Raw genomic sequence first — 24726 nt, 5'->3', positions numbered from 1 at the left:
ATCACCCCCACACCCAAGCGTACAAAATTAACATATGGAAGGATCAAAATTTGTAACTGCATCCTCCCACTCTGCAGCAAGGAGGTTAGTGCTCAAATGTTCAGTACCATTAGGATGTAGCAAAATAATTTTTCTTCTGTCCACAATATGCAGCAGGGATGGGAACAGGACTTACAGAAACAAACTTTGAAACATTAAGCTTCAAGCATTGAAACAGCAAGGCCTGCGCCTCCCCGTTGCAGACAGGGACGAGGTGGGAAATGATGATTCTGAAAAGAAAAGTCACCTGCTGTAAAGAAGTATAGACCTTATTTTGGAATATTGCTTTCAATTAACATGATTGCATTTATGATCAATAAAAGAAAACCTTAAAATATTTCGTCCAGGATTTGTCGTTTAAAAACACTTCCTATGAACAATCTTTGGACCAAATTCATAATATTCTTCTCGGTTGATCCAGGCACACTCAATGGCAGATGAATTTGCCAGGGCAGCACCCCCGCTCCACACTGTGAAGTCCCGATTTGCTGGGCTTGTAACATGTACATATTTTGACAGGTCCAGAGGCAACATGGAAGAGATTTCTTTTTGTACTCTTGCTGATAATCCAGTTAACATTGTGTTTCCACCTTTAAGAAAAAGAAACAGATATGAAATGCCCTTTTATGGCATTAGCAACTTCATTTAAAGCATAGTTAATTATCCTTATCTAATTTTCCCCTTCCACAATTTAATTGTGTGATTCTTACTGAGATCTTGACTGAAATCTGGCTACCTGGGCAAGGAACCTGGAATGTTTTTGGGCTTACTTGGATCAGATACTAATTTGAAAAGTGTCATCTCACAGACCAACGGGAAAAGGCATTGAAAACGACTTTTTATTGGACCATTTCAACAAAACGCTACTTCTACTGACACCATAACAACTGAGCATTTACTGAAGGCCATAACTCTTCCACAGTATGAGATGGCAAGAAGATTGTGTGAATCGATCATCAGGCTATGAATTCTGCGCTACCGCGACACGTTGACAGATATAATTACAGAGAGCAGCAGCAGCAACAACTTGCACCACAAATCTTCCCAGCTCCAGCTTTGCAATATTTGAACAGGAGATGGGAAGGCTTGTGGGAGGGGGTCACTGGGGGATGAAAGGGTGCATTGCACAGAATCAAAGGGAACCTCTGGCACGGCGAACAATGCCAAAGGAAATGGGAGGTTTGGAAATGGAAAGGAAATGCATGAAAGCCCCAAGAGAGAGTCCTGTGCTGGCGGAGAGAGGCGCACTGGGTAGGGAAGCGAGAAGCAGGAAGTCTGAGGGAGAATCAGATACACAAAGCACAGGAATTGTAAGAAGAGAAAACCATGGGTGGGCTATGAAAATACAGGAGTGTGTAGGGAGCACCAACTGTGAGAAGTCAATAAGGAAGTACAGGAGTGATTTAGGAGAATAGAGTTTGTGGGAGTTAAGGAAGAAGGCTAGGAGCCCTGGAGATTTAAATACAGTAGCAAGAAAACTGGTCAGCAAGCTGGCGTGAGGCAAATATGTTTTCTATATGGATTTTAAGGAAGCGTTTGACAAAGTACCACGTGGAAGACTGGTTAACAAAATTGAGACTCATGGAATAGGAAGATCAGTGTCAGCTTGGATAAAATATTGGCTTAAGGACAGAAAACTACAAGTCATGGTAAATGGGTTTTTTTTAGACTGGAGGATGGTAGATAATGGTGTTCCCCAAGGTTCAGTGCTAGGACCATGTTTTTTTAAAATATATATAATAAATAAATGATGAATATTGGAATACAGAGCAAAATTACATTTGCTGATGTTTCCGAAGTTGCATCAGGAGTAAACAGGGAGTATGATACTAATGGGTTGGCCCTTATTTTAAATGGAATGGAGTATAAAAATAGGGAAGTCTTGCTAATACTATACAAGGCACTAGTTAGACCACACCTTGAATACTGTGAATAGCTTTGGTCCCCTTATTTAAGGAAATATAGACTGGCATTGGAGGCAGTCCAGAGAAGGTTCACTAGGTTGATCCCAGGATTGAGGGATTTTCTTATGAGGAGAGGTTGACTAGGTTGGAGTTTAGAAGAATGAGAGGCGACCTTATTGAAACATATAAAGATTCTTTGGAGGCTTAACAGGTCAGATGCTGAGAGGTTGTTTCTCCACATGGAAGCGTCTAGGTCTAGTGGGCATAATCTCAGAGTAAGGGGGTGCCCATTTAAGACAAGAGATGAAGAGGAATTTTTCTCTCAGAGGGTAGTGAATCTGTGGAATTCTTTACCGCTGAGAGCTGTAGAGACTGGATTGTTAAGTATATTCAAGGCTAGGATAGACAGATTTTTAATCAGTGAGGGAATCAAGGGATATAAGGAAAAGGCAGGAAAGTGGAATTGAGGATTATCAGATCAGTCATGATCTCATTGAATGGAGGAGCAGACTCGATGGGCTGAATGGCCTACTTCTGCTCATACGTCTTATGGTCTTATTATAATTGATTGCAACAGGACATAGATAGGCTAGCAGAATGGGCAGACAAGTAGTAGATGTAATTTAGTAGAGAGAAGCGTGAGATGATTCATACCAAGACAAAAGGTGGTTGATATGTTAAATGTAAATTATTTTTCCCCAATTATTAAATTTATTAGCTTGCAGGAGGGATTTGGAGAGGCAAGATAGACTTAATGTCACAATTCTAAAGAGTTTGCAGAGGGACCTGGGACTCATATGTATAGAACTTTGAAGGTGCCAAGGCATAATGAGAGAGTAATCAGCAAAGCATATGGGATCTTGGGCTTCAAAAATAGAGGTATTGAGTACGAAAGCAGGGAAGTTATCAGGTGAACCTTTATAAAACTCTGGTTATGCCACAACCAGAGTATTGCATCCAGCTGTGGTCACCATGCTTTGGGAAGGATGAGGGATTTTAGCTACGAGGGTAGGTTGGAGAGACTGGGTTTGGCCTCCTTGGAGAAAAGGAGATTGAGGGGAGATTTGACAGAGGTGTCCAAGATTATGACAGGTTTAGTTACGGTCGACAAAGATTAGCTATTCCCATTAGCTGATGGCGCAAAGATAAGGGGACGTGGATTTAAGATTTTGGGCATTGGATGCAGAAGAGATGTGAGAAAAAACTTTATTTACAGAGCGAGTGGTAACGACCTGGAACTCGCTGCCTTTGAGAGTGGTGGAAGCAGAGATGATGTATGATTTCAAAAGGAAATTGGATGGACACTTGAGAGCAATAAACTTGCAGGGCTACAGGGATAGAGCAGGGGAATGGGACTGATTGGATTGGTCTGAGAGCCTGCATGTACTCAAAGGGCAGAATGGCCACCCTCTGTGTGTAATGACATGTGCAGAGTCTGCTCAGAGGAATAACACAGTCTAGGATAGAGTGCATGAAAGCAACTATAACTAAGGGAGCTATTGGACAGGGACACATATGCAGGGCTGCAGCTCAGGAGACATCGCAGGATGTCCCTAATTCAACAGAGCTGAGAGGACAGCCCAGGAAAGAAGAGAACCTCAAGAAGATGTGAGGTGAAGCAGACTACAAGAGACAGAGCGTGAATCCTAACAGGTTTATTCAAGAAAAGTGTTGACAATCAAACTAGTCTCCATGTCAATTGATAGGTTCAGTCAAGGTACATCAGACATGCTCAAATGGGTTAATCCAAGCCTGGAGCTGAGGGAGTGGACAATGTCAAGTTGTCAATGTATAATGCATTTATTACAAACTAGCTTCTACCATGGACAGCTTCACAGGTTTAGGGCTATCATTCGCTCCCATAAGTGTTCTGAATGTCTTCAAATTTTGGCAGCTGACTCCGATAGCCTGATATCCTGACCTGGCAATTAACATTGGACCACTATTGTGACTGGAACTGGATATCTGCTTCTCAGGTTATGTTATGTTCCTATGTAGGTCTGTGCATTTTTAAATCTCTCTGAAGAAGTCTTGGCTCACCTGGATTCATCATGGTACGCCATCAAATAGTTAAACTGCTTTATTCTGCTATTGGATGAATGTGCAAAAAATTGTGATGAGACTTATATAGTTCAATTGATACAGCTTTTCTCTATTAACAAAAGTAATCAATATGCTATGCTAACTACACTTCAATAATTCATCTTGCTGGATGTAAAGTCCATGTCCCTTTGCATTCGGACTTTCAGTGCCTACCTATTCTGGACCCACTCTGTCCTAGCAGTGTCTCTGGTGCAAATCATAGACTAACCTCTTAGTGTACATGTCCCTCTCTGTATCCACTGCTTCAGGAACCAAACAATCATTAATCAAAAGAGTATTCCATCACAGAGTGCAAGAGGGATTTTTCAATTACCTCAACAAGCTAATAATTTTAGTATCTGGAGAAAACTAAACCACCTTTTGTCTTGGTACCCCTGACTGCAGCACACTTTTACAAATCCCAGTATTAACAGGAGCGCCTTTTCCAAATCCATTCTTTTGAAAAATGGTCATAAAGGCTTGGAACATGACAATGATATTAAGTGGAGCAGACAGACATTTCAACCTATATTTCTAACTACAGTGAGGTAGTCAAGTACACTTTCAGAAGGTCTATAAAGGTATTGCTTTTTAACATTGTTCTCCACAAACTTACCAGTAGAAATAAGGCTGGTAAATGCATCACTATCATGAGCTGCTCAAAGCTTGCATTATAGCAAACAAAATCCTGTCATTTTCACAGAGAATGCTCGCCAAAGGAAATCAAAATCTTCTATCTATTTCTACACCCATATTAAGTTATGCAGTTCAATTTCCAGTTTATTTTGAAGCAGATGGCCAGCCATTATACCTGAAAGAATAATGTTTGCAGCAAAGGTTTGTCTCAGGTCTACATCACAGAGAATAATGGCGCGGAGAAGACTCTCATGAATTCCATAGTGGTCTCTTCCAATCATCTCTGGTCTAAACAAAATCTCTGGAGCTCTGGAAAAGGGGAGAAAAATTACAATTAGTTTTTACATCCATAGTACACTTACCATGCAATTAACATCTCAAGTTATAGCACAGAATGTCTCTCTGTGCCAGCCATGGCTCGGCGTGTTGCACTTTTCTGTCCCCACGCCAGAAGCCGTTCCAGAGACTGGAACACAAACAGTTACTGACCTTCCAGTGCATTACCGAGGAAGTGTTACACTGTTGGAGGTTCTGGCTTCTAGATGAAATGTTAAACCAAGGCCTTGGACTGGATTTAATGCAGCCCTGCGCGGTGGGAATCATGGCGGCCGGGCCCACTTGATCGTGCGAGAGGCCCTGCCGCAGCTCCCTGTGAGAACCTCCCCGATCAAGTCTGAGGGCGGTAGAGGCTGGCACGGGATTCCCAGCTGGCAGAAGCAGCATGTCATTTAGGCTCATTAATGAGCCAATGGACACCCATTATCCCCTAGCCCACCACAGTTTACAGATGCCTCAGGGATTTAATAGAGCCGCATGACTTTGCCACACTCTCGGAAAGCCACCCAGCAAGCTTTGTCAGGCACACAATGCCTGATCAGGGACCCACAATCGGGAAGGGGCAGGGGGCCACTGAAAGCCATTCCCCTCCTCTTCCCTCTGACACCTCCTCCTCCCCGGACCCGCCTCGTGACACCCACCTCGACCACACTCACCTTTGGGCTGGGATCCCATGACGTTCCTTGGCCTCTGGTGGGTTTAGTGCTGGCAGCAGCCACTGCCCCTCCTGACACTGATGGCGATAAATAGCTGTCGGCCTCTGATTGGCTGGTACCTCTCAGTGGGCAGGATTTCCACCACCAGGGAAGCCCATGGAACTGACGGTGGTTCTTCAACCAGTGGCTAAGAACCTGCCGGCCCCACAAAATCCAGCCCCTAGTCTCTCCTCTCAGGTGGGTGTAAAAGATCCATGGCATGGTTTTGAAGTAGAGCAGGGAAGCTATCCATCGTGTCTGGATCAATAATTATTCCGCAATGAACACCTCACTAAAGATGATCTGATCTGTTATCACAGTGCTGCTTGTGGGACTTTGCTGTGCACAGACAGGCTGATGCTTTTCCTATAAGACTACACTTCAAAAGTACTTCATTGGCTGTAAAGTGCTATGGGATATTGTGAATTTTTGAACAGTGTTCTTTCTAAGCTGTGCAGCAACCTGAAGGTTACCACACAGGTCACACACAAGTCAGCCCTGTTAAGTTACCACATGTGTGCGGCAATGCTAAAAAATGTGAAGGGCCCAGACAGTACAAAAAAATTAGAAGGTACTTGGTCGTGAAAGGTGCTATATAAATGCAGATCTTTTTTTCTATGTGAAGATTATTAAAGCATATGAAACATCAAATCTCAGCTCTTTAAAACTCCTCCACCACAGGCAGCATGGCAGCACTGCTGCATCGTGCTATAAAGCAAAGAGCTGCAAATTTGATTCTCCCAACCTAGAGAGAGAGTTCCCATCTCTGCTGCATTTACTAAGAGGCCAGGGGCTGAGTGTCTCTTTCACTAGTAGAGTAGTGGGCAGCAGGATTTGGCAGAGCACCTACCTCTCCAACCCTGCCACGACCCTGACCCATTTTCCAGTGGTTCGAGTCCTTTACCATGTAGGTGGGCTCCACTGGTAGCAGAATCCCTGCAGCCAACGTACAGACAGTCGGGCATTTAATTGGGAGAAGTCCCAAAAAGGAGAAATCAAAAAAATGCATTTCAGCCTTAGTCCAGTCAAAGCCCAAGAAGAGAAGATTTTGGATCCAAAATGGAGGCAGAGGTGGCTCTGTTAGACTCTACAATCGCCTTCCATCTTTCAAACGAGATGTTGATCTACCTTCTCATGTGGACATAAAAGATTCCACGGAACTATTTTGAAGAGCAGGGGAGTTTTCCCTAGTGTCCTGGCCAATATTTATTCCTCAATCAACATCACAAAAACAGATTATCTGGTCATAGTCGCATTGCTCCCTCACTAACAGATCTGTGGGTGTACCTTTACCAGATGGACTGCAGTGGTTCAAGGCAGCAGCTCATCACCATCTTCTCAAGGCTAATTAGGGATGAGTAACAAATGCTGGCCTAGCCAGTGACGCTCACATCCCATGAAAGAATAAAAAAAAACTGTTTTAGAGCTTGCTGTGTGCAAGTTGGCTGTCATATTTCCTACATTACAACAGTGACTGCACTGCAAGAGTACTTATTGGCTGTGAAGTGCTTTGGGATGTCCTTGAGATTGACTGACAATGCCTTACTGGCATTCTGTAAGCAAACCAACCAGCACTTTGATTGCCTCTACATTAAACTAGAGAGTCAAAATGGCATTAGATGACCTATCTTTGTTTTGTGTCAGTATGGTGAGCAGCGATAGGAAGGTGGGAGAGATGAAGATATGCCAGGATGCCAGGCTCCATCTGCCCATCTGTATTGTTACATGGCGGGCAGGAAAAGATGGCCAGTGGTAGCCCCGATAGGAGTGGGGCAAGGAAAAGTCAGTTCACGAAGGTGACAGTAACCTCCATCACCACATTTTCCCATTATTTCTGTTGATATACTGCTTGATTTGGGGTGGGATAGAAGAGGAAAATCCAGATTCAGATTTCCCTCGAAAGGCAAGCATAAACCCATAGGCTTGGAACTCCTCGGTAGCAAATTCAAGAATGTCATTTGCGCAGAACTCTCAGTTGAAAGAGAATTGTTAAATATCAGCTGGGATGCCACAGAGGAGAAGAAAGTGAGTTAGTAGATGATAAATGGAAATTGGTGGGAATACTTAACAAGGACTTTTGTTTCAATTTTCACAAAACAGAATATCGGGGAAGAATCAGTCAACAGCAAGATGTGAGAGATCATAATTCGAGAACTGGGTTAAGCTAAAGGAGTATAAAATAACAGGACAAGTGCAAAGATCCTGAGGCTCTGCCCTATAAGATTCTGTTTGGTGGTCACATATTGAGATAAAGTCCTTCTCACGTCACCCCAGGGTACAGGATCATGCCCAGGGGCGCAAGTGGCAACTCAGCAGGTGATGATCCTTCAGTCTCTGGAAAGCAACAGTTCTGTCAAAATATTACTCTTGCATGTTACTGCTGTTGGCAGGTGGTGAAAATGAAGTCATTAGCCCTTCTGAATAATAACAATGTCCATTGTTACCTTGAGATTCATTGACGGTGCCATGCCCATGTTTTTTGCAGGTATTCTGTAAGAAAATTGACCAGCGCTTCAATTGTCTCTACATTAAACTAGAGAGTGAGGGGAGGCAGCACTCCTCAGTCACTACCAGGTAACTGTACCTAATCCGATGGGAGGCTCAGGTGTAGACAGTATACAATGCCATCTGATATCTCTGGTGAGTCTTCTATGCTTGCCTCAGCACACAATTGCTGCAGCCATAACGTTTTATGGCATTATTTCTTTCTAAACTTTGGTGACTAGGTGCTCTGATTGGCTAATTAAAAAAATATATACCTGATATAATGCTGCAATGTTATGAGTCACCATTGCTGTTGGCTCAATGCACTGACAGCAATGTCCAGATGTCGAGAACAAAAGCATGAAACAATGCCACACACTAATGGATCTATTAGTTTTGCTAAATTAGGTAGAATAACCTCCATGTCCATGTCTTGTTATCATGGAGCCTGACAGTCGCCCGAGAAATTAAGAACTTTTCCCTCATTCAAATCCTTAAAACACATTTATAGTCAAATGAGTAATATAATATGATCTTCTGATTCATTTGGCTCTATTATGGCAGGAAGTCATTTGCAAAGTAAACATATTTTATGATAAAAACTCAGATTAGTTGCAGCAATTAAAAAGTGATTATAAAAAGTATGTTTAATCTGGAAAATCTTGCCATTTACTGTAACTGAAATATACACAGTGCAGAAATCAACAAAAGATAACAGTGAATCCATTCTGTGCTTGAGTGCTTAAAACAAAATACATAACTTGCTGCAAAAAATAGGTTCAGTTCCCACCATTTAAAATGGCAAGTTTAAAATCACTAATATCGTTCAAAAAACTGTGGTTTCCAATTGCATTAATGTCAATCTTAAAGTTGCTGATTATAACGTTGTATGTGTAATGTTCCATTTACTTAGCACAGAGACAATTTAGTGAATTATCTTCCTTTTTCAAACTGATCATTGTGGAACTTTGGACAGGATTTTAAGGTCATCGGGTGGGTGGGCCCAGGAAACAGGTCACCGCCTGTGATTGGCACCCGGCCGCAATTTTACAACCAGCCAATTAACAGCCAGCCAGCGTGAAAGGCTCAGTGCTGCCGGGGTGGGGGCGGGAGGAGGGCGATGCTGAAGTCAGCGCCGGTGCAGGGGAGCATGCAATGAAAGCTCCCTGAAGGCAGAGAGCTGTCTCGGGGAGCTGAGGAATTTCAAATTCAAAAATAAACATTATGAAATTCCAAAAAAAAATTCCACCCATAAGAGTCACTCACCTCAACATGCTGATGATAAAAATTCTGCCCAAACATTTTAATTTTTAAAAAAATTAATATCGGAAACCTCATTGCGCCCTTGGAAGAGGTTTCCTCAAAAATCTAAAGGCTGCCTGGCCGATTTTCCCGCCTGCCAACTGTAGCATTGGACAGGCAGTGAGAATCCCTACTAATTGAAACTTTAATGGCCTTAATAGGCCCCTTAGTTGTCAGCAGGCGTGTTGCTGACTCTTGCGCACGCCCGCCGACTGAAATATCATGCGAGTGCGCGATGATGTCAGGACGCTCACCCGACATCATCGTATGCTATTTTACGCCCGAATGGGTTGGGTGCGCGCGCCTGCCTGTGGGACTAAAATTCTGCCCCTTTATTTCAATTAAATTCAGCTTCTGTCCAATTCACTCAGGTTGTTTTTCTGAATTGCAGGCCTGAAATTTAATCAGTCTCCGAATGTCCATGTTAAAGTCAACTTTTCCAGATGGGGTAATTTAAGCTCAGGTCAATAACTTGCACTGATCTGACCAGTTAAAAGTGTGTTAGTTTGTGCAGGTCAAAGAGGTACTGATGATGGGTATTACAACCGTGAACAATCCTGGACCACACTACTCACCCGTATTATATACAGGCAGAAAGCTGGCTTAAACAAGGTTGTACAGATTTTTGGTCAGATTATCATCAATTGTAAACTCAGTGTCTTTTCCGTATCTCTCCTGTGATGATGGAAAACTGGAGAATAAATCATCTGAAACTCAGTCCAGCATGTAGCTACAGCAAGAAAGATGACAAGCAACTTGGGCTGTATTGAGGATGAGTGGGAAGCAGACAGATAGACAGACAGGGTCTTGTTAAGATTAGTCACTCAACAAAATAAAAGAAAGGAGTATTACAGCACTGCCCTGTCATGCTAGCCATCTTGTTCACAGCCACTGTCCGTTCCGTGAAGGGGACCTGACTGAATCAAATGTCCTTCAGGCACTCAGCTGGCCAATTTCAAGCATTACTAATATTCGAAATAGAAGTGGGAGCTTTAATTTCATGAGGCTTTCTTCAGCCTTCTCCACGATTGAAGTCCTGGGCGGTGGAAGTCCTGCCCACTGTGGGCTGCCAGTCAGAAGCTGACTGCTCCTCATGCTGCCAGTGCCAGTAGGAAGCAGTGGCTGCTGGCAGCACTACCTCCACGTGAGGCCAGCATCGCGGACCATAGGTGACTGAAGGTGGGATGGGGTTTGTTGGGTGGGGGAGGGGGTGGGATGTTGGTCAGAGGCAAGGGGGGGTGTGGATTTTAGGGGTCACCTGCCTGCTGAATGCCTGGTCCCTCAATTGGGCGCAAGGTGCCCGATAGCAAGGCCCCCCCTCAACCCCAGGTTTGCTGGGAATCCTTCCGAGAGCGAGGGAGATCTACACAGCCCCCATTCAATTCCTGAGCCACCGTGAAATCGTGGTGGGCTCAGGGATAATGAGCATCAGTTGGTTCATTGAAGAGCCTAATTGACATATCGCTGGAGGCGGCCGGGAATCCTGCGTCAGTCCCTTTCGCACCCCCCCACAACTTAATTGGTGGAGGGAGGTTTTCCCATCATTGGGAGCCTGATGTGGGGGCCTCTCCTACGCTTAAGCGGGCCCAGTTGCCATGGTTGCTGCTGCGATGGACTGCAGTAAATATAGCCCAATCATTCTGTTGCAACCGGTGGAGACTGCACATCCAAAGTTTTAAGAAATTACACGCAAGATTTAAAAAAATTTCAAAACTTGTAAAGTTTAAAATGCACAGTATAACAGAGCCACAGCATCATTCCTGCTACCTCATTACACGTCATTAGGTATTGAGGATTGACATGGGTTTAGAGTAGGGCAGAGACAGCTTCAAAGACTGCTTTGAACCCAGCAGAATACCTCAAGCTTTGAGGCTTTAAGATGGACATAAAACTATGATCATCAGCTTGTGGGTGGAAACACTCATCAATATTACTTTCAAGTGAAATTACATAGAACTGTCGATTTCATCTTCAATGGAAATGTTGCTCATCTTCCTTTCAATAACGTTTTTCAATGCATTTAATAGAAAATAGAAACAAATGGACTTTGATCTAAAACTCAACATTCAATCTGCTGCACATTAGTGTCTTCTATTGTGTAAGGATGTTTGAAGGTGGGAAGGCAGAAGCAGGCAATTATAATCTGTATTGCATGATCAGTCACAGTTTTTGCTTTGCAGGTGTGAATAAGGGTTGCCATACAGATCTTAATGCAAATTCAAACTGGCTTCAAATTTGGAACAATCCCGACATTGGGGACAAACATAACAAGTATACATTCCTCTGAGACACAAAAACCCAACAGGAAAGATGAATCAATCGTGGCTAACAAAAGTTAAAGATTGCACTAGATCAAAGGAAGTGGCTGATAAGGTTGTCAGGAAAAGTGGTAAACCCGAGGATTGGGAGCAACTTAGAATCCAGCAAAGGAGGATCAAGAAACTGATAAAGGGAAAAGAGAATATGAATGCAAGCCAGTGAGAAACAAAGGCCGACTGTAAAAGCTTCTTAAAGTATGTGAAAAGGATAAGATCAGCACGGATAAATGTGGGTCCATTACAGCCAGAGACAGGAGAATTTATAATGGAGAATAGGGAAATGGTGGAGAAACTAAACATTTAATTTGCGTTTGTCTTCATGGAGGGAGATACAGAAAATCTCCCAGAAATACTGGGGAACCAAGAGACTTGTGAAAATGAGGAACTGAAAGAAATTAATATTAATAAAGAGGCAGTATTCAAAAAATTAACTGAGTGTTGATAAATCCCCTGGACCTGATGAGCTACATCACAGAATGTTGAAGGAGGTGGTGGATGCATTGGTGGTTATCTTTCAAAATTCTGTAGATTCTTGAAAGTTTCCTGCAGACTGGAAAGTAGCAAATGTAACCCCACTAATTAGGAAGGGAGGGAGAGATAGAAAATGGAGAACGACAGACCTGTTACATTGACGTCAGTAGTAGAGAAAATGTTAGAATCTATTATAAAGGATGTGATAACTAAACACTTAAAAAATATTATTAGGCAGAGTCAACAGGGATTGATGAAAGGGAAATCGTATTTGACAAACCTGTTGGGAGTTTTTCTGAGGATGTAACTTGTAGCATAGATAGTGAAGAACCAGTGGATGTGCGTATTTGGATTTTCAGAAGGTTTTTGATAAGGTCACACAGAGGAGGAGTAAACAAAATTAGGTCGTTTGGGATTGGGGATAATATACTGGTTTGGATTGAGAACTGGTTAACAGACAGAAAACAGAGAGTAGGAATAAACAGGTCATTCTTGGGATGGCAGGCTGTTCTGACTGGGGTACCGCAAAGGTCAGTGCTGGGGCCACAGCTGTTCACAAACTATATAAATGATTTGGATATGGGGGCCAAATGTAATATTTGCAAATTGGCAGATGACACAAAACTAGGAGAAAATGTAAGTTGTGAGGAGGATGAAAGGAGGCTTCAAGGGGACTTGGGCCGGCTAAGTGAATGAGCAAGAACACTGTAGATGGAATACAATGTGAATAAGTGTGAAGTTATTCACTTTGGTAGAAAAAAACAGAAAGGCAAAGTATTTCTTAAATGCTGAGAGGTTGGGAAGTGTTGATGTTCAAAAGCACCTGCTGTCCTTGTTCATGAGTCAATAAATGCTAGCATGCAGATACAATAAGCAATTAGGAAGTCAAATGATATGTTGGCCTTTATTGCAAGGGAATTTGAGTACAGGAGTAGAGAAGTCTTGCTGCAATTGTATATAGTCTTGGTGAGACCGCACCTGGACTACTGTGTACAGTTCAGGTTGATGATCAGCCATGATCTAATTGAATGGCGGAACAGACTCCATGGGCTGAATGGCCTACTCCCGCTACTATGTTCCTATGAGATGGTATCAAATCAAGCCAAAAACCATCATGGGGTACAAATTGGTCCTTGTTCTCTAAATGGAAAATGAGGGGGAAAAAGGGGAGCAACACCCTGAGTCCAATCTGTGCTCGTGCGATGGGTGTCACCATATTGGTATGGGCGGCTTTGCAGGTTTCCTGGGCAACTGCTGAAAACAAGGGTTAGGTCCTGACATAAAGCCTTTCCTTGGAGTGCTGCAAATTTTCTCTCTTCAGGTGCTCATTCAATTCCACTTGGAAAGTCATAATTAACTCTGTATCTAGCACCCTTGGGCAGTGCATGCCACATCCAAGTGACTTGATCCATAAAAAATGTTTCCCTCATGTCAACCCTGAGCCAAATGCCTGTCTTAAGCCCCCTTGCAGAAATTGGGTTTGAGTGAGTGGAGCTCCACATATCCAACCTTGCTGTTGGCACAAAGATAAGCAGCACTGTAAGCAGTATTGATGGAAGAATAAAATCACAAAGAGCTATTAATAGGTTAAGTGAATGGGCAAAACCGTGCCAAATGGACTTCAACATAGGTAAGTGCAAGGGCATCCACTTGGGACACGAAAGGGTAGAAACAGAGTACTTTCTAAAAGGTGAAAAGCTAGAAGCAGTGGAGGTCTGAGATGACTTGGAGGGGTGGGGCGGGTTCCATGTACATATATCGTTAAAATGCCAAGGATTGATGAAAAAAATCATAAAGGTTAAAGGTTTGCTGGCCTTTTTACCTAAGGAACAAAAATCCAAGGGGTTAGAATTCATGCTTCAGCTATAAAAACCCTGGTTAGGCCACACCTGGAGCACTATGTGCAGTTCTAGGCACCGCGTCTTAGGAAGGATATACTGACTTCAGAGGGAGTGCAGTGTAGATTTACCAGAAAGATACCTGGGCTCCAAAGGTTAAATTAAGAGGGGAGCTTACACAAACTAGCTCTGAAGAGTCATACGGACTCGAAATGTTAACTTTGTTTCTCTGTCCACAGATGCTGCCAGACCTGCTGAGTATTTCCAGCATTTTCTGTTTTTATTACATAAACTAGTGTTGTATTCTCTGGGGTTTGGAAAAATAAGGGGTGGTTTGATCAAAATTTTAAAGATATTAAGGGGAACAGATAGGGTAGGATACAGAGAACTATTTCTGCTGGTTGAGGAATCTAGGACTAGGGGACATAATCTAAAAATTAGAGCTGGCACTTCAGGAGTGAAGTTAAGAAACACTTAAAGCGAGGTAGAAGTTTGGAACTTTGTCCCACAAGCGGCAATTGATACTGGGTCAATGGTTAATTTTAAATCTGAGATTGATAGATTTCTGTTAACCAAAGGTATCGAGGGATATAGCAAAAGGCAGGTATATGGAGTTAGGCCACACACCAACCATGATCTCGCTGAACACCAGAAAAAAGGCTCGAATGGCTAAATGGTCTACATTCCTGGTCCTGTGCTTTCTTGGGATTCTTAAGCAGCCTAAGCAGTGACCATCTCCAAAAGGTATCAAAAGTGCTGGTAACTTGTGTAAAATTAAGCTCAAGGAACAACCTTAGGCCAGCCTGAGGCCTCAATGCTGGTTAGGGTTCCAAAAATGAGCTACGGTATAACAAATTTCCAACCCCATGCTTTTTTTTGCCATAGGGAGACTCCCTTTATTTCTTCTTTCATGGTCCATTTGCTCCATTGATGCCACTTCTAGACTTCTTGAAGGTTTATGAACATAGATGGTGCTCCTGACTTCTTTCTCCACATTTCTTAAAATGTGAAGCCTCCTTCTATGGATATGGCAACATATCACCCAAGGGAATTACAGACGTGGACCCAGAAAGCAGCAAGCCACACCAGCATGAGATGACTGGTTGTATCAAAAATATGACATTCATAGCTCCTAGACACACAGGATTCAAATAATCTTTGATCCGTTTCCCCAACTTTATGTCACATATCATTATGCTACCAAATAGCAGAAGTAAATTCATATTCTACATTACCTGAACCTCTCATTGCCGATTGTAATTATTTGTCCATCTGGCAATGTGTAGTTTAGTTCTTCACCATTTTCCAAGCTGCCCAGTTCTGCTTCATAGTCTTCAGCAACATAACAATGCTTCTCTTTGATATCTCGAACAATTTCCTGCTCTGCAGAAGTATTAAATGAATAACCCCTTTCTTTCAGCAGCTGGAAAACCAGAAAGGTATTTAAAATTATTTTTTATTTACTGAATAGAAAACCAAACTGCAAGGAAATTGTTCCCTTTCCAAGAAAGCTTTTATAAATGCAACACAATCGCAAGGTTTAATTGGCATTCACTCCTGCTGTGGAGAGGTACTGGTATAATTATATACTAGATACAAAACCAGGATAAAGTACAAAACAAAAACAGAATTACCTGGAAAAACTCAGCAGGTCTGGCAGCATCGGCGGAGAAGAAAAGAGTTGATGTTTCGAGTCCTCATGACCCTTCGACAGAACTTGAATTCGAGTCCAAGAAAGAGTTGAAATATAAGCTGGTTTAAGGTGTGTGTGTGGGGGGCGGAGAGATAGAGAGACAGAGAGGTGGAGGGGGGGTTGTGGTTGTAGGGACGAACAAGCAGTGATAGAAGCAGATCATCAAAAGATGTCAACGACAACAGTACAATAGAACACATGGGTGTTAAAGTTAAAGTTGGTGATATTATCTAAACGAATGTGCTAATTAAGAATGGATGGTAGGGCACTCAAGGTATAGCTCTAGTGGGATTTTTTTTTATTTTTTTATAATGGAAATAGGTGGGAAAAGGAAAATCTTTATAATTTATTGGAAAAAAAAAGGGAAGGGGGAAACAGAAAGGGGGTGGGGATGGGGGAGGGAGCTCACGACCTAAAGTTGTTGAATTCAATATTCAGTCCGGATGGCTGTAAAGTGCCTAGTCGGAAGATGAGGTGTTGTTCCTCCAGTTTGCGTTGGGCTTCACTGGAACAATGCAGCAAGCCAAGGACAGACATGTGGGCAAGAGAGCAGGGTGGAGTGTTAAAATGGCAAGCGACAGGGAGGTTTGGGTCATTCTTGCGGACAGACCGCAGGTGTTCTGCAAAGCGGTCGCCCAGTTTACGTTTGGTCTCTCCAATGTAGAGGAGACCACATTGGGAGCAACGAATGCAGTAGACTAATTTGGGGGAAATGCAAGTGAAATGCTGCTTCACTTGAAAGGAGTGTTTGGGTCCTTGGACGGTGAGGAGAGAGGAAGTGAAGGGGCAGGTGTTGCATCTTTTGCGTGGGTATGGGGTGGTGCCATAGGAGGGGGTTGAGGAGTAGGGGGTGATGGAGAAGTGGACCAGGGTGTCCCGGAGGGAGCGATCCCTACGGAATGCCGATAAGGGGGGTGAAGGGAAAATGTGTTTGGTGGTGGCATCATGCTGGAGTTGGCGGAAATGGCGGAGGATGATCCTTTGAATGCGGAGGCTGGTGGGGTGATAAGTGAGGACAAGGGGGACCCTATCATGTTTCTGGGAGGGAGGAGAAGGCGTGAGGGCGGATGCGCGGGAGATGGGCCGGACACGGTTGAGGGCCCTGTCAACGACCGTGGGTGGAAAACCTCGGTTAAGGAAGAAGGAGGACATGTCAGAGGAACTGTTTTTGAATGTAGCATCATCGGAACAGATGCGACGGAGGCGAAGGAACTGAGAGAATGGGATGGAGTCCTTACAGGAAGCGGGGTGTGAGGAGCTGTAGTCGAGATAGCTGTGGGAGTCGGTGGGTTTGTAATGGATATTGGTGGACAGTCTATCACCAGAGATTGAGACAGAGAGGTCAAGGAAGGGGAGGGAAGTGTCAGAGATGGACCACGTGAAAATGATGGAGGGGTGGAGATTGGAAGCAAAATTAATAAATTTTTCCAAGTCCTGACGAGAGCATGAAGCGGCACCGAAGTAATCATCGATGTACCGGAGAAAGAGTTGTGGAAGGGGGCCGGAGTAGGACTGCAACAAGGAATGTTCCACATACCCCATAAAGAGACAGGCATAGCTGCGGCCCATGCGGGTACCCATAGCCACACCTTTTATTTGGAGGAAGTGAGAGGAGTTGAAGGAGAAATTGTTCAGCGTGAGAACAAGTTCAGCCAGACGGAGAAGAGTAGTGGTGGATGGGGATTGTTCGGGCCTCTGTTCGAGGAAGAAGCTAAGGGCCCTCAGACCATCCTGGTGGGGGATGGAGGTGTAGAGGGATTGGACGTCCATGGTGAAGAGGAAGCGGTTGGGGCCAGGGAACTGGAAATTGTTGATGTGACGTAAGGTGTCAGAGGAATCACGGATGTAGGTGGGAAGGGACTGGACAAGGGGAGAGAGAAGGGAGTCAAGATAACGAGAAATGAGTTCTGTGGGGCAGGAGCAAGCTGAGACGATCGGTCTACCGGGGCAGTTCTGTTTGTGGATTTTGGGTAGGAGATAGAAGCGGGCCGTCCGAGGTTGGGCGACTATCAGGTTGGAAGCTGTGGGAGGGAGATCCCCAGAGGAGATGAGGTCAGTGACAGTCCTGGAAACAATGGCTTGATGTTCAGTGGTGGGGTCATGGTCCAGGGTGAGGTAGGAGGAAGTGTCTGCGAGTTGATGCTCAGCCTCCGCGAGGTAGAGGTGATCGTCTCAGCTTGCTCCTGCCCCACAGAACTCATTTCTCGTTATCTTGACTCCCTTCTCTCTCCCCTTGTCCAGTCCCTTCCCACCTACATCCGTGATTCCTCTGACACCTTACGTCACATCAACAATTTCCAGTTCCCTGGCCCCAACCGCTTCCTCTTCACCATGGACGTCCAATCCCCCTAAACCTCCATCCCCCACCAGGATGGTCTGAGGGCCCTTAGCTTCTTCCTCGAACAGAGGCCCGAACAATCCCCATCCACCACTACTCTTCTCCGTCTGGCTGAACTTGTTCTCACGCTGAACAATTTCTCCTTCAACTCCTCTCACTTCCTCCAAATAAAAGGTGTGGCTATGGGTACCCGCATGGGCCGCAGCTATGCCTGTCTCTTTATGGGGTATGTGGAACATTCCTTGTTGCAGTCCTACTCCGGCCCCCTTCCACAACTCTTTCTCCGGTACATCGATGATTACTTCGGTGCCGCTTCATGCTCTCGTCAGGACTTGGAAAAATTTATTAATTTTGCTTCCAATCTCCACCCCTCCATCATTTTCACGTGGTCCATCTCTGACACTTCCCTCCCCTTCCTTGACCTCTCTGTCTCAATCTCTGGTGATAGACTGTCCACCAATATCCATTACAAACCCACCGACTCCCACAGCTATCTCGACTACAGCTCCTCACACCCCGCTTCCTGTAAAGACTCCATCCCATTCTCTCAGTTCCTTCGCCTCCGTCGCATCTGTTCCGATGATGCTACCTTCAAAAACAGTTCCTCTGACATGTCCTCCTTCTTCCTTAACCGAGGTTTTCCACCCACGGTCGTTGACAGGGCCCTCAACCGTGTCCGGCCCATCTCCCGCGCATCCGCCCTCACGCCTTCTCCTCCCTCCCAGAAACATGATAGGGTCCCCCTTGTCCTCACTTATCACCCCACCAGCCTCCGCATTCAAAGGATCATCCTCCGCCATTTCCGCCAACTCCAGCATGATGCCACCACCAAACACATTTTCCCTTCACCCCCCTTATCGGCATTCCGTAGGGATCACTCCCTCCGGGACACCCTGGTCCACTTCTCCATCACCCCCTACTCCTCAACCCCCTCCTATGGCACCACCCCATACCCACGCAAAAGATGCAACACCTGCCCCTTCACTTCCTCTCTCCTCACCGTCCAAGGACCCAAACACTCCTTTCAAGTGAAGCAGCATTTCACTTGCATTTCCCCCAAATTAGTCTACTGCATTCGTTGCTCCCAATGTGGTCTCCTCTACATTGGAGAGACCAAACGTAAACTGGGCGACCGCTTTGCAGAACACCTGCGGTCTGTCCGCAAGAATGACCCAAACCTCCCTGTCGCTTGCCATTTTAACACTCCACCCTGCTCTCTTGCCCACATGTCTGTCCTTGGCTTGCTGCATTGTTCCAGTGAAGCCCAACGCAAACTGGAGGAACAACACCTCATCTTCTGACTAGGCACTTTACAGCCATCCGGACTGAATATTGAATTCAACAACTTTAGGTCGTGAGCTCCCTCCCCCATCCCCACCCCCTTTCTGTTTCCCCCTTCCCTTTTTTTTTCCAATAAATTATAAAGATTTTCCTTTTCCCACCTATTTCCATTATAAAAAAATAAAAAAAAATCCCACTAGAGCTATACCTTGAGTGCCCTACCATCCATTCTTAATTAGCACATTCGTTTAGATAATATCACCAACTTTAACTTTAACACCTATGTGTTCTATTGTACTATTGTCGTTGACATCTTTTGATGATCTGCTTCTATCACTGCTTGTTTGTCCCTACAACCACACCCCCCCCCCACCTCTCTGTCTCTCTATCTCTCCGCGCCCCACACACACACCTTAAACCAGCTTATATTTCAACTCTTTCTTGGACTCGAACTCAAGTTCTGTCGAAGGGTCATGAGGACTCGAAACGTCAACTCTTTTCTTCTCCGCCGATGCTGCCAGACCTGCTGAGTTTTTCCAGGTAATTCTGTTTTTGTTTTGGATTTCCAGCATCCGCAGTTTTTTTGTTTTTATCAGGATAAAGTACAGCCATTTTCCCCATATAGCATTGCTGCCTCTGGTGCAGCAGACAGCCACCTCAAGAAACGTTACTGCTGGGTTCTTCCACAGGCATCGGTGCCACTGGATACAAAGATAAATGACATTGTCACCACAATCTTTTCCAGCCTTAAGCAGACTGGGCTCAGCACTCAGTCCACCACTGCATTTTCATGCAATTGTTGAACACACACTTCCCAATTTCAGGGAAAGGAAACATCCCTAAATGCCCTTGAGAAGGTGGAGGTGAACCGCCATCACAACTTTCAAACAACTTGACCCCCATTAGTACAATGGTTGCATTTCAAAAATAATGAACCGGCTGTAAAGTGCTTTGGGATATCTTGAGAATTGATAAGGCAATAGTGTGACAAATCCAAAGGAAAAAAACTCCTTAAACTTACCTTTTAAAACAGAGATTGGGCCCTCGAAGGCTGAGGACTACAGTTCTCAGTGGGCCCCAGCGGTCTCTGTGCATGCGCCAGCCCTGAAAAGGCCGCACATATGCATATTGTCCTTCTTGCAAGGTCGTGCAGAACCGGTCATAGATAAGAGAGGGTATATGGGGACATCACCTGCCTGTGTCTCAGGCAGCCCATACATACGCGGATGTTCTGCACAACATGAATTGGCTAAATGGTTGGGTGAATTGTTACAACCAGTATTGAACAAGTTTTCCACATACACACTGAAGGACTCCTTCACATTTGCAAAGACCACAAAGGACTTGCATATTGATAGCATTGCTGTGTCCATGTGCTCATTTGAAGGTGCTAGCCTGTTCACCAATGTTCCATTTAAGGAAACCAAAGATATTTGTGCTGAAGCACTATATCATGGTGATTTGGACCCACCACCATTGCACAAATCAGTATTCATGGATCTTATGAACTCGACATCTCGCGCAGTTTGAGTTCAGTTTTAATGACACCATGTATGCCCAAATAGATGGTGTTGCTATGGGATCCCCTCTAGGCCCAGCTCTCGCAAACATCTTTGTTGGGCATGAGAAACTGATCTTCAATGGAATGACACCTAACCTCCTACCCCTCGCATATTTCCAATATGTGGATGATATACTTAAATCTGCAGCTGCATGTGATAATTTCCTTACATGTCTTAAAGGGTTCCATTCTGTGCTCATGTTCTGGGAAATGGAGTAGTCAAATGAACTCCCTTTTCTCGACGTACTAGTTGAGAAATCTTCCAATCGGTTCTCTACTATGGTCTACCTTCACTGGTCAATATATGCGTTGGAATTCTTACAGTTCCACATGCTATAAGATTGGTCTGATTGGCAACCTTGTAAGTAGGGCCCTAGCCATTTGCTCACCATGCAAGCCTGATGCTGAAATAGGTGCATCAAAGGCATCCTGCAGGATAATGGCTACCCTGATCAGATCATTTCGTGCTGTGTATCACCCAAACTCATGAACGGGCCTAAAGCCATCACTTTCGACTCTGAAAAGTGCCCAATCTACCTCAGAATACCTGGAAGGTAAGGTATCTCAAAAATTGGAGCAACAGGTGAAGATAGCTGTTCCACGTTGCTTCAATGCAGAAGCAACACGAGTGGTATTCGCTGCCGTCAAGTCAAAAAGATGTCCTAATGGCGGAGAAGAGAAGAGTTGATGTTTTGAGTCCTCATGACCCTTCTCCGCCGATGCTGCCAGACCTGCTGAGTTTTTCCAGGTAATTCTGTTTTTGTTTTGGATTTCCAGCATCCGCAGTTTTTTTGTTTTTATCAAAAAGATGTCCTGCCTATCACACAAATGAGTAATGTGATATATGAGTTTCAGTGCCAGTGTGATGCTAGATATGTAGGCCATACGTCCCAAAGACTGGTGGATCGTATCAAACAGCATGTCCCTTCCGCTGTTCGCAACAGGCATGATACAGACTGTACTCAACCAGCCCATGCTTGCAAAATTCGAATCACATTGGATGTGATCCCGCAATTGGACACCATTTGCTAAGTAACAGTGTGTTAAAAATTATGCTGACATGGACTAGCAATGCAGAAACTCAGGGTAATGCTCTGGGACTCAGGTTCGAATCCCACCATGGCAGATGGCGGAATTTGAATTCAATAAAAATCTGGAATTTAAAGGTCTAATGATAACCATGAAACCCTTGTCAATTGTTGTAAAAACCCATCTGGTTCACTAATGTTTTTTAGGGAAGGAAATCTGCCGTCCTTACTTGGTCTGGCCTACATGTGACTCCAAGCGCAATGTGGTTGACTCAAAATGCCCTCTGAACTAGAGATGAGTAATAAATGCTGGCCTGACAAATGATGCCCACATCCCATGAACGAATAAAAAAAAAAAACAACCAATTTAAGATTGTCAGTTGGGCTCGCAGTATGACACATTTGGGTGTATTGGAAGCTACATATATTAATACACAGGGCCCTGTTCTTTGCAGACAGAAAGAACAGGTACACATGTTGCATCTGTTTCAGTTAAACAAAATAAGTGACATCCATTCGCTGGCTCATACCTCAGGGCAATGCCTTGACCTATTAGGGTCAAGCTGCCTAGTTTAAGTTTCAAACAATGCTTGGCAGTCAACTGTCAGTCACCATTAACTGGTTCATTTTCCATGGCAACAGCTCTATCAATCAGAGTCCACTTGACAACCAATCAGCAGTCTTTTCTCATACAGTATGTTGCTTCCCCTGACATTGGTATTCTTGCAATTGTTCTGTTAAGTGCAAGATGAAAAGCTTCAATGTGTCTTTTTTTCAGCCATACTCACGTTCTGTACTACCAAACGACTATACCCATAATGGTAGAGTTGGGGCAGAGCAGTAGTATAATATAGTTCATATTTTCTTATTTAGTGTTTAAATGTTTTATTCTGTTTTAAAAAGATCTTCAGCAGACTCCTGTGACTCTGTTCAATATCCGCTCTTTTCTATACAAAAAAATATAAGTTAGGATCTATTAATAAAGTTTCCACCCTGGGATCTGACTTGTCATAACAATAGATTATGTTGAAAAGTCTTTTTTCTGGTCTTCTAATTCCACATGGACAAGGTCCATCGTCACCTGCAAATCTGACTATAAAATAAAACTGGATTAGTACAAAAGTCACAAACAAAGTTGTGATGCTAAATCATGGGAAGAAATATCGATACAGGAATAGGCCAGCTGCCTTTCAAGCCTGTTCAACCATTCAATTATACCATGGCTGACTTGTATCTTAATATCATCTGCCTGTCTTTGTTCTGTAATTCTTAATTCCCTCATCTAAAAAAAATAATGTATTTGTGCCATGGTGAGTGAATTGGATAGCCAACATTTTGAAATATTTGTTCCTAGGATGTGGGTGATATCCCAAGTGGTCCTAAGGTGGTGCTGGACCTTCTCCTCAAACAACTGTAGTCCTTACAGGTATGGTGCTCCCACTCAAATAGATGTTTTATCTATTTTAAAATAAACATTTTACACACCTTTCTTAGATATTCTGTGAGATCTCGACCAGCCAGATTTAAGCGTTGTACAGCATGAGGGAGGCTATACCCTTCATAGACTGGTACAGTGTGTGTGACTCCATCCCCAGAGTCCAAGATTATACCTGTTATTTGGGGAAAAAAAGAGGTAATTCAGGGAGTGCTTAAGATTTAGTAATTTGGAGGGGGGGGGGGCATAGAAAATGCTTGAATTGGTATCAATTCTTGAAATAGAACATCAGTTAGCTACTTAAGATATTTGGTGCATTTTTGTACATGAAAGGCAGTCTATAAATGTAAGTTGTTGTTGTTGAGCCCTTTGATAAACAGAACCAAAAACTCTAATTCTATAAACTAGGACAATCAAAGTAATTCATTCAGTTCAGAGAATTCCCATTAAAATAACTTTCCTGTTCTCACATGCCCTTCTTAACTCTTCAAGCAGCAAACTGCCTGATGTCAATGCTTTGGTGTGCAGCACAGCCCTGAAGTTAGCTGATATTGACATTGGGTGTCTCCGACAGGAAGAGTTCCAAAACTAACACCCCTCCTCTTGAACGTGTACATTTAAAAAAAAAACATGCTTATATACCTGTTGTCCTCCCTGAAGAATAAAGTGCTAAGACAGCTTGCATCGCCACATAAGAAAAAGGCACATTAAAGACTTCAAACATGATCTCAACCATTCGCTCTCGGTTCTGGTGTGGGTTCATGGCTGCCTCAGTCAGAAGGACTGGGTGCTCTTCTGGATCAACACGGAGTTGTTGGTAAAATGTGTGATGCCAGATCTGAAATAAATAGACTCATCATTAGTCGTTTATTGTTTTCATCAAACCATAGTCAATGAAACACACTTTAGTGGAATACTCTTTAATGGTCAACATGGCTCCAAGTCAACACTCACCTCTGAATCCGAATGTTTTGAAATTAATCCTTGCAATGAATTTGGAAACTTAATCCTGGCTCATAATTTGTTGCAGTACTGAGAGACTGCTGCATTGTCGCAGTTTTTATCTTTTGGGTGGGATGCTAAGTTGAGGCCAGGTTCAACATGTCCATCACTAGCGAGCAGGGAGGTCCAGTGAAACCTCACATAGGTGCACAACCTGCTTGTTGTCTTTACAGGCTCCTCTCAGGGTGCTCTGGATGATGACAGCAGCTCCTCCACCCCTTTGCCAGTGACCATGGCATCTGATGGGGCTAGGATGACTAGGGAGATGTCATCCTTGGCACTG

The 24726-nt window shown here is 43.9% G+C and overlaps 1 protein-coding gene across 1 annotated transcript in view; it reads right to left on the bottom strand.

The window, feature by feature from the left end:
* Positions 1 to 396: 396 nt before the first annotated feature.
* The window catches only part of si:ch211-241j12.3 (uncharacterized protein LOC566552 homolog), a 35996-nt gene continuing 11666 nt past the window's right edge, over positions 397 to 24726 (bottom strand). The window contains exons 4-8 of the mRNA XM_041187636.1: positions 24084 to 24279; positions 23492 to 23616; positions 15341 to 15528; positions 4837 to 4970; positions 397 to 629 (exon numbers count right to left, since the gene is read on the bottom strand). Of these exons, the coding sequence (XP_041043570.1) occupies positions 397 to 629; positions 4837 to 4970; positions 15341 to 15528; positions 23492 to 23616; positions 24084 to 24279 (876 nt within the window). The remainder of the gene's footprint in view (positions 630 to 4836; positions 4971 to 15340; positions 15529 to 23491; positions 23617 to 24083; positions 24280 to 24726) is intronic.

This window comes from Carcharodon carcharias, chromosome 5 (assembly GCF_017639515.1).
Source record: "Carcharodon carcharias isolate sCarCar2 chromosome 5, sCarCar2.pri, whole genome shotgun sequence".
In the NCBI taxonomy this organism is placed as follows: Eukaryota; Metazoa; Chordata; class Chondrichthyes; order Lamniformes; family Lamnidae; genus Carcharodon; species Carcharodon carcharias.
This window is presented reverse-complemented; position numbering and strand designations above follow the sequence as displayed.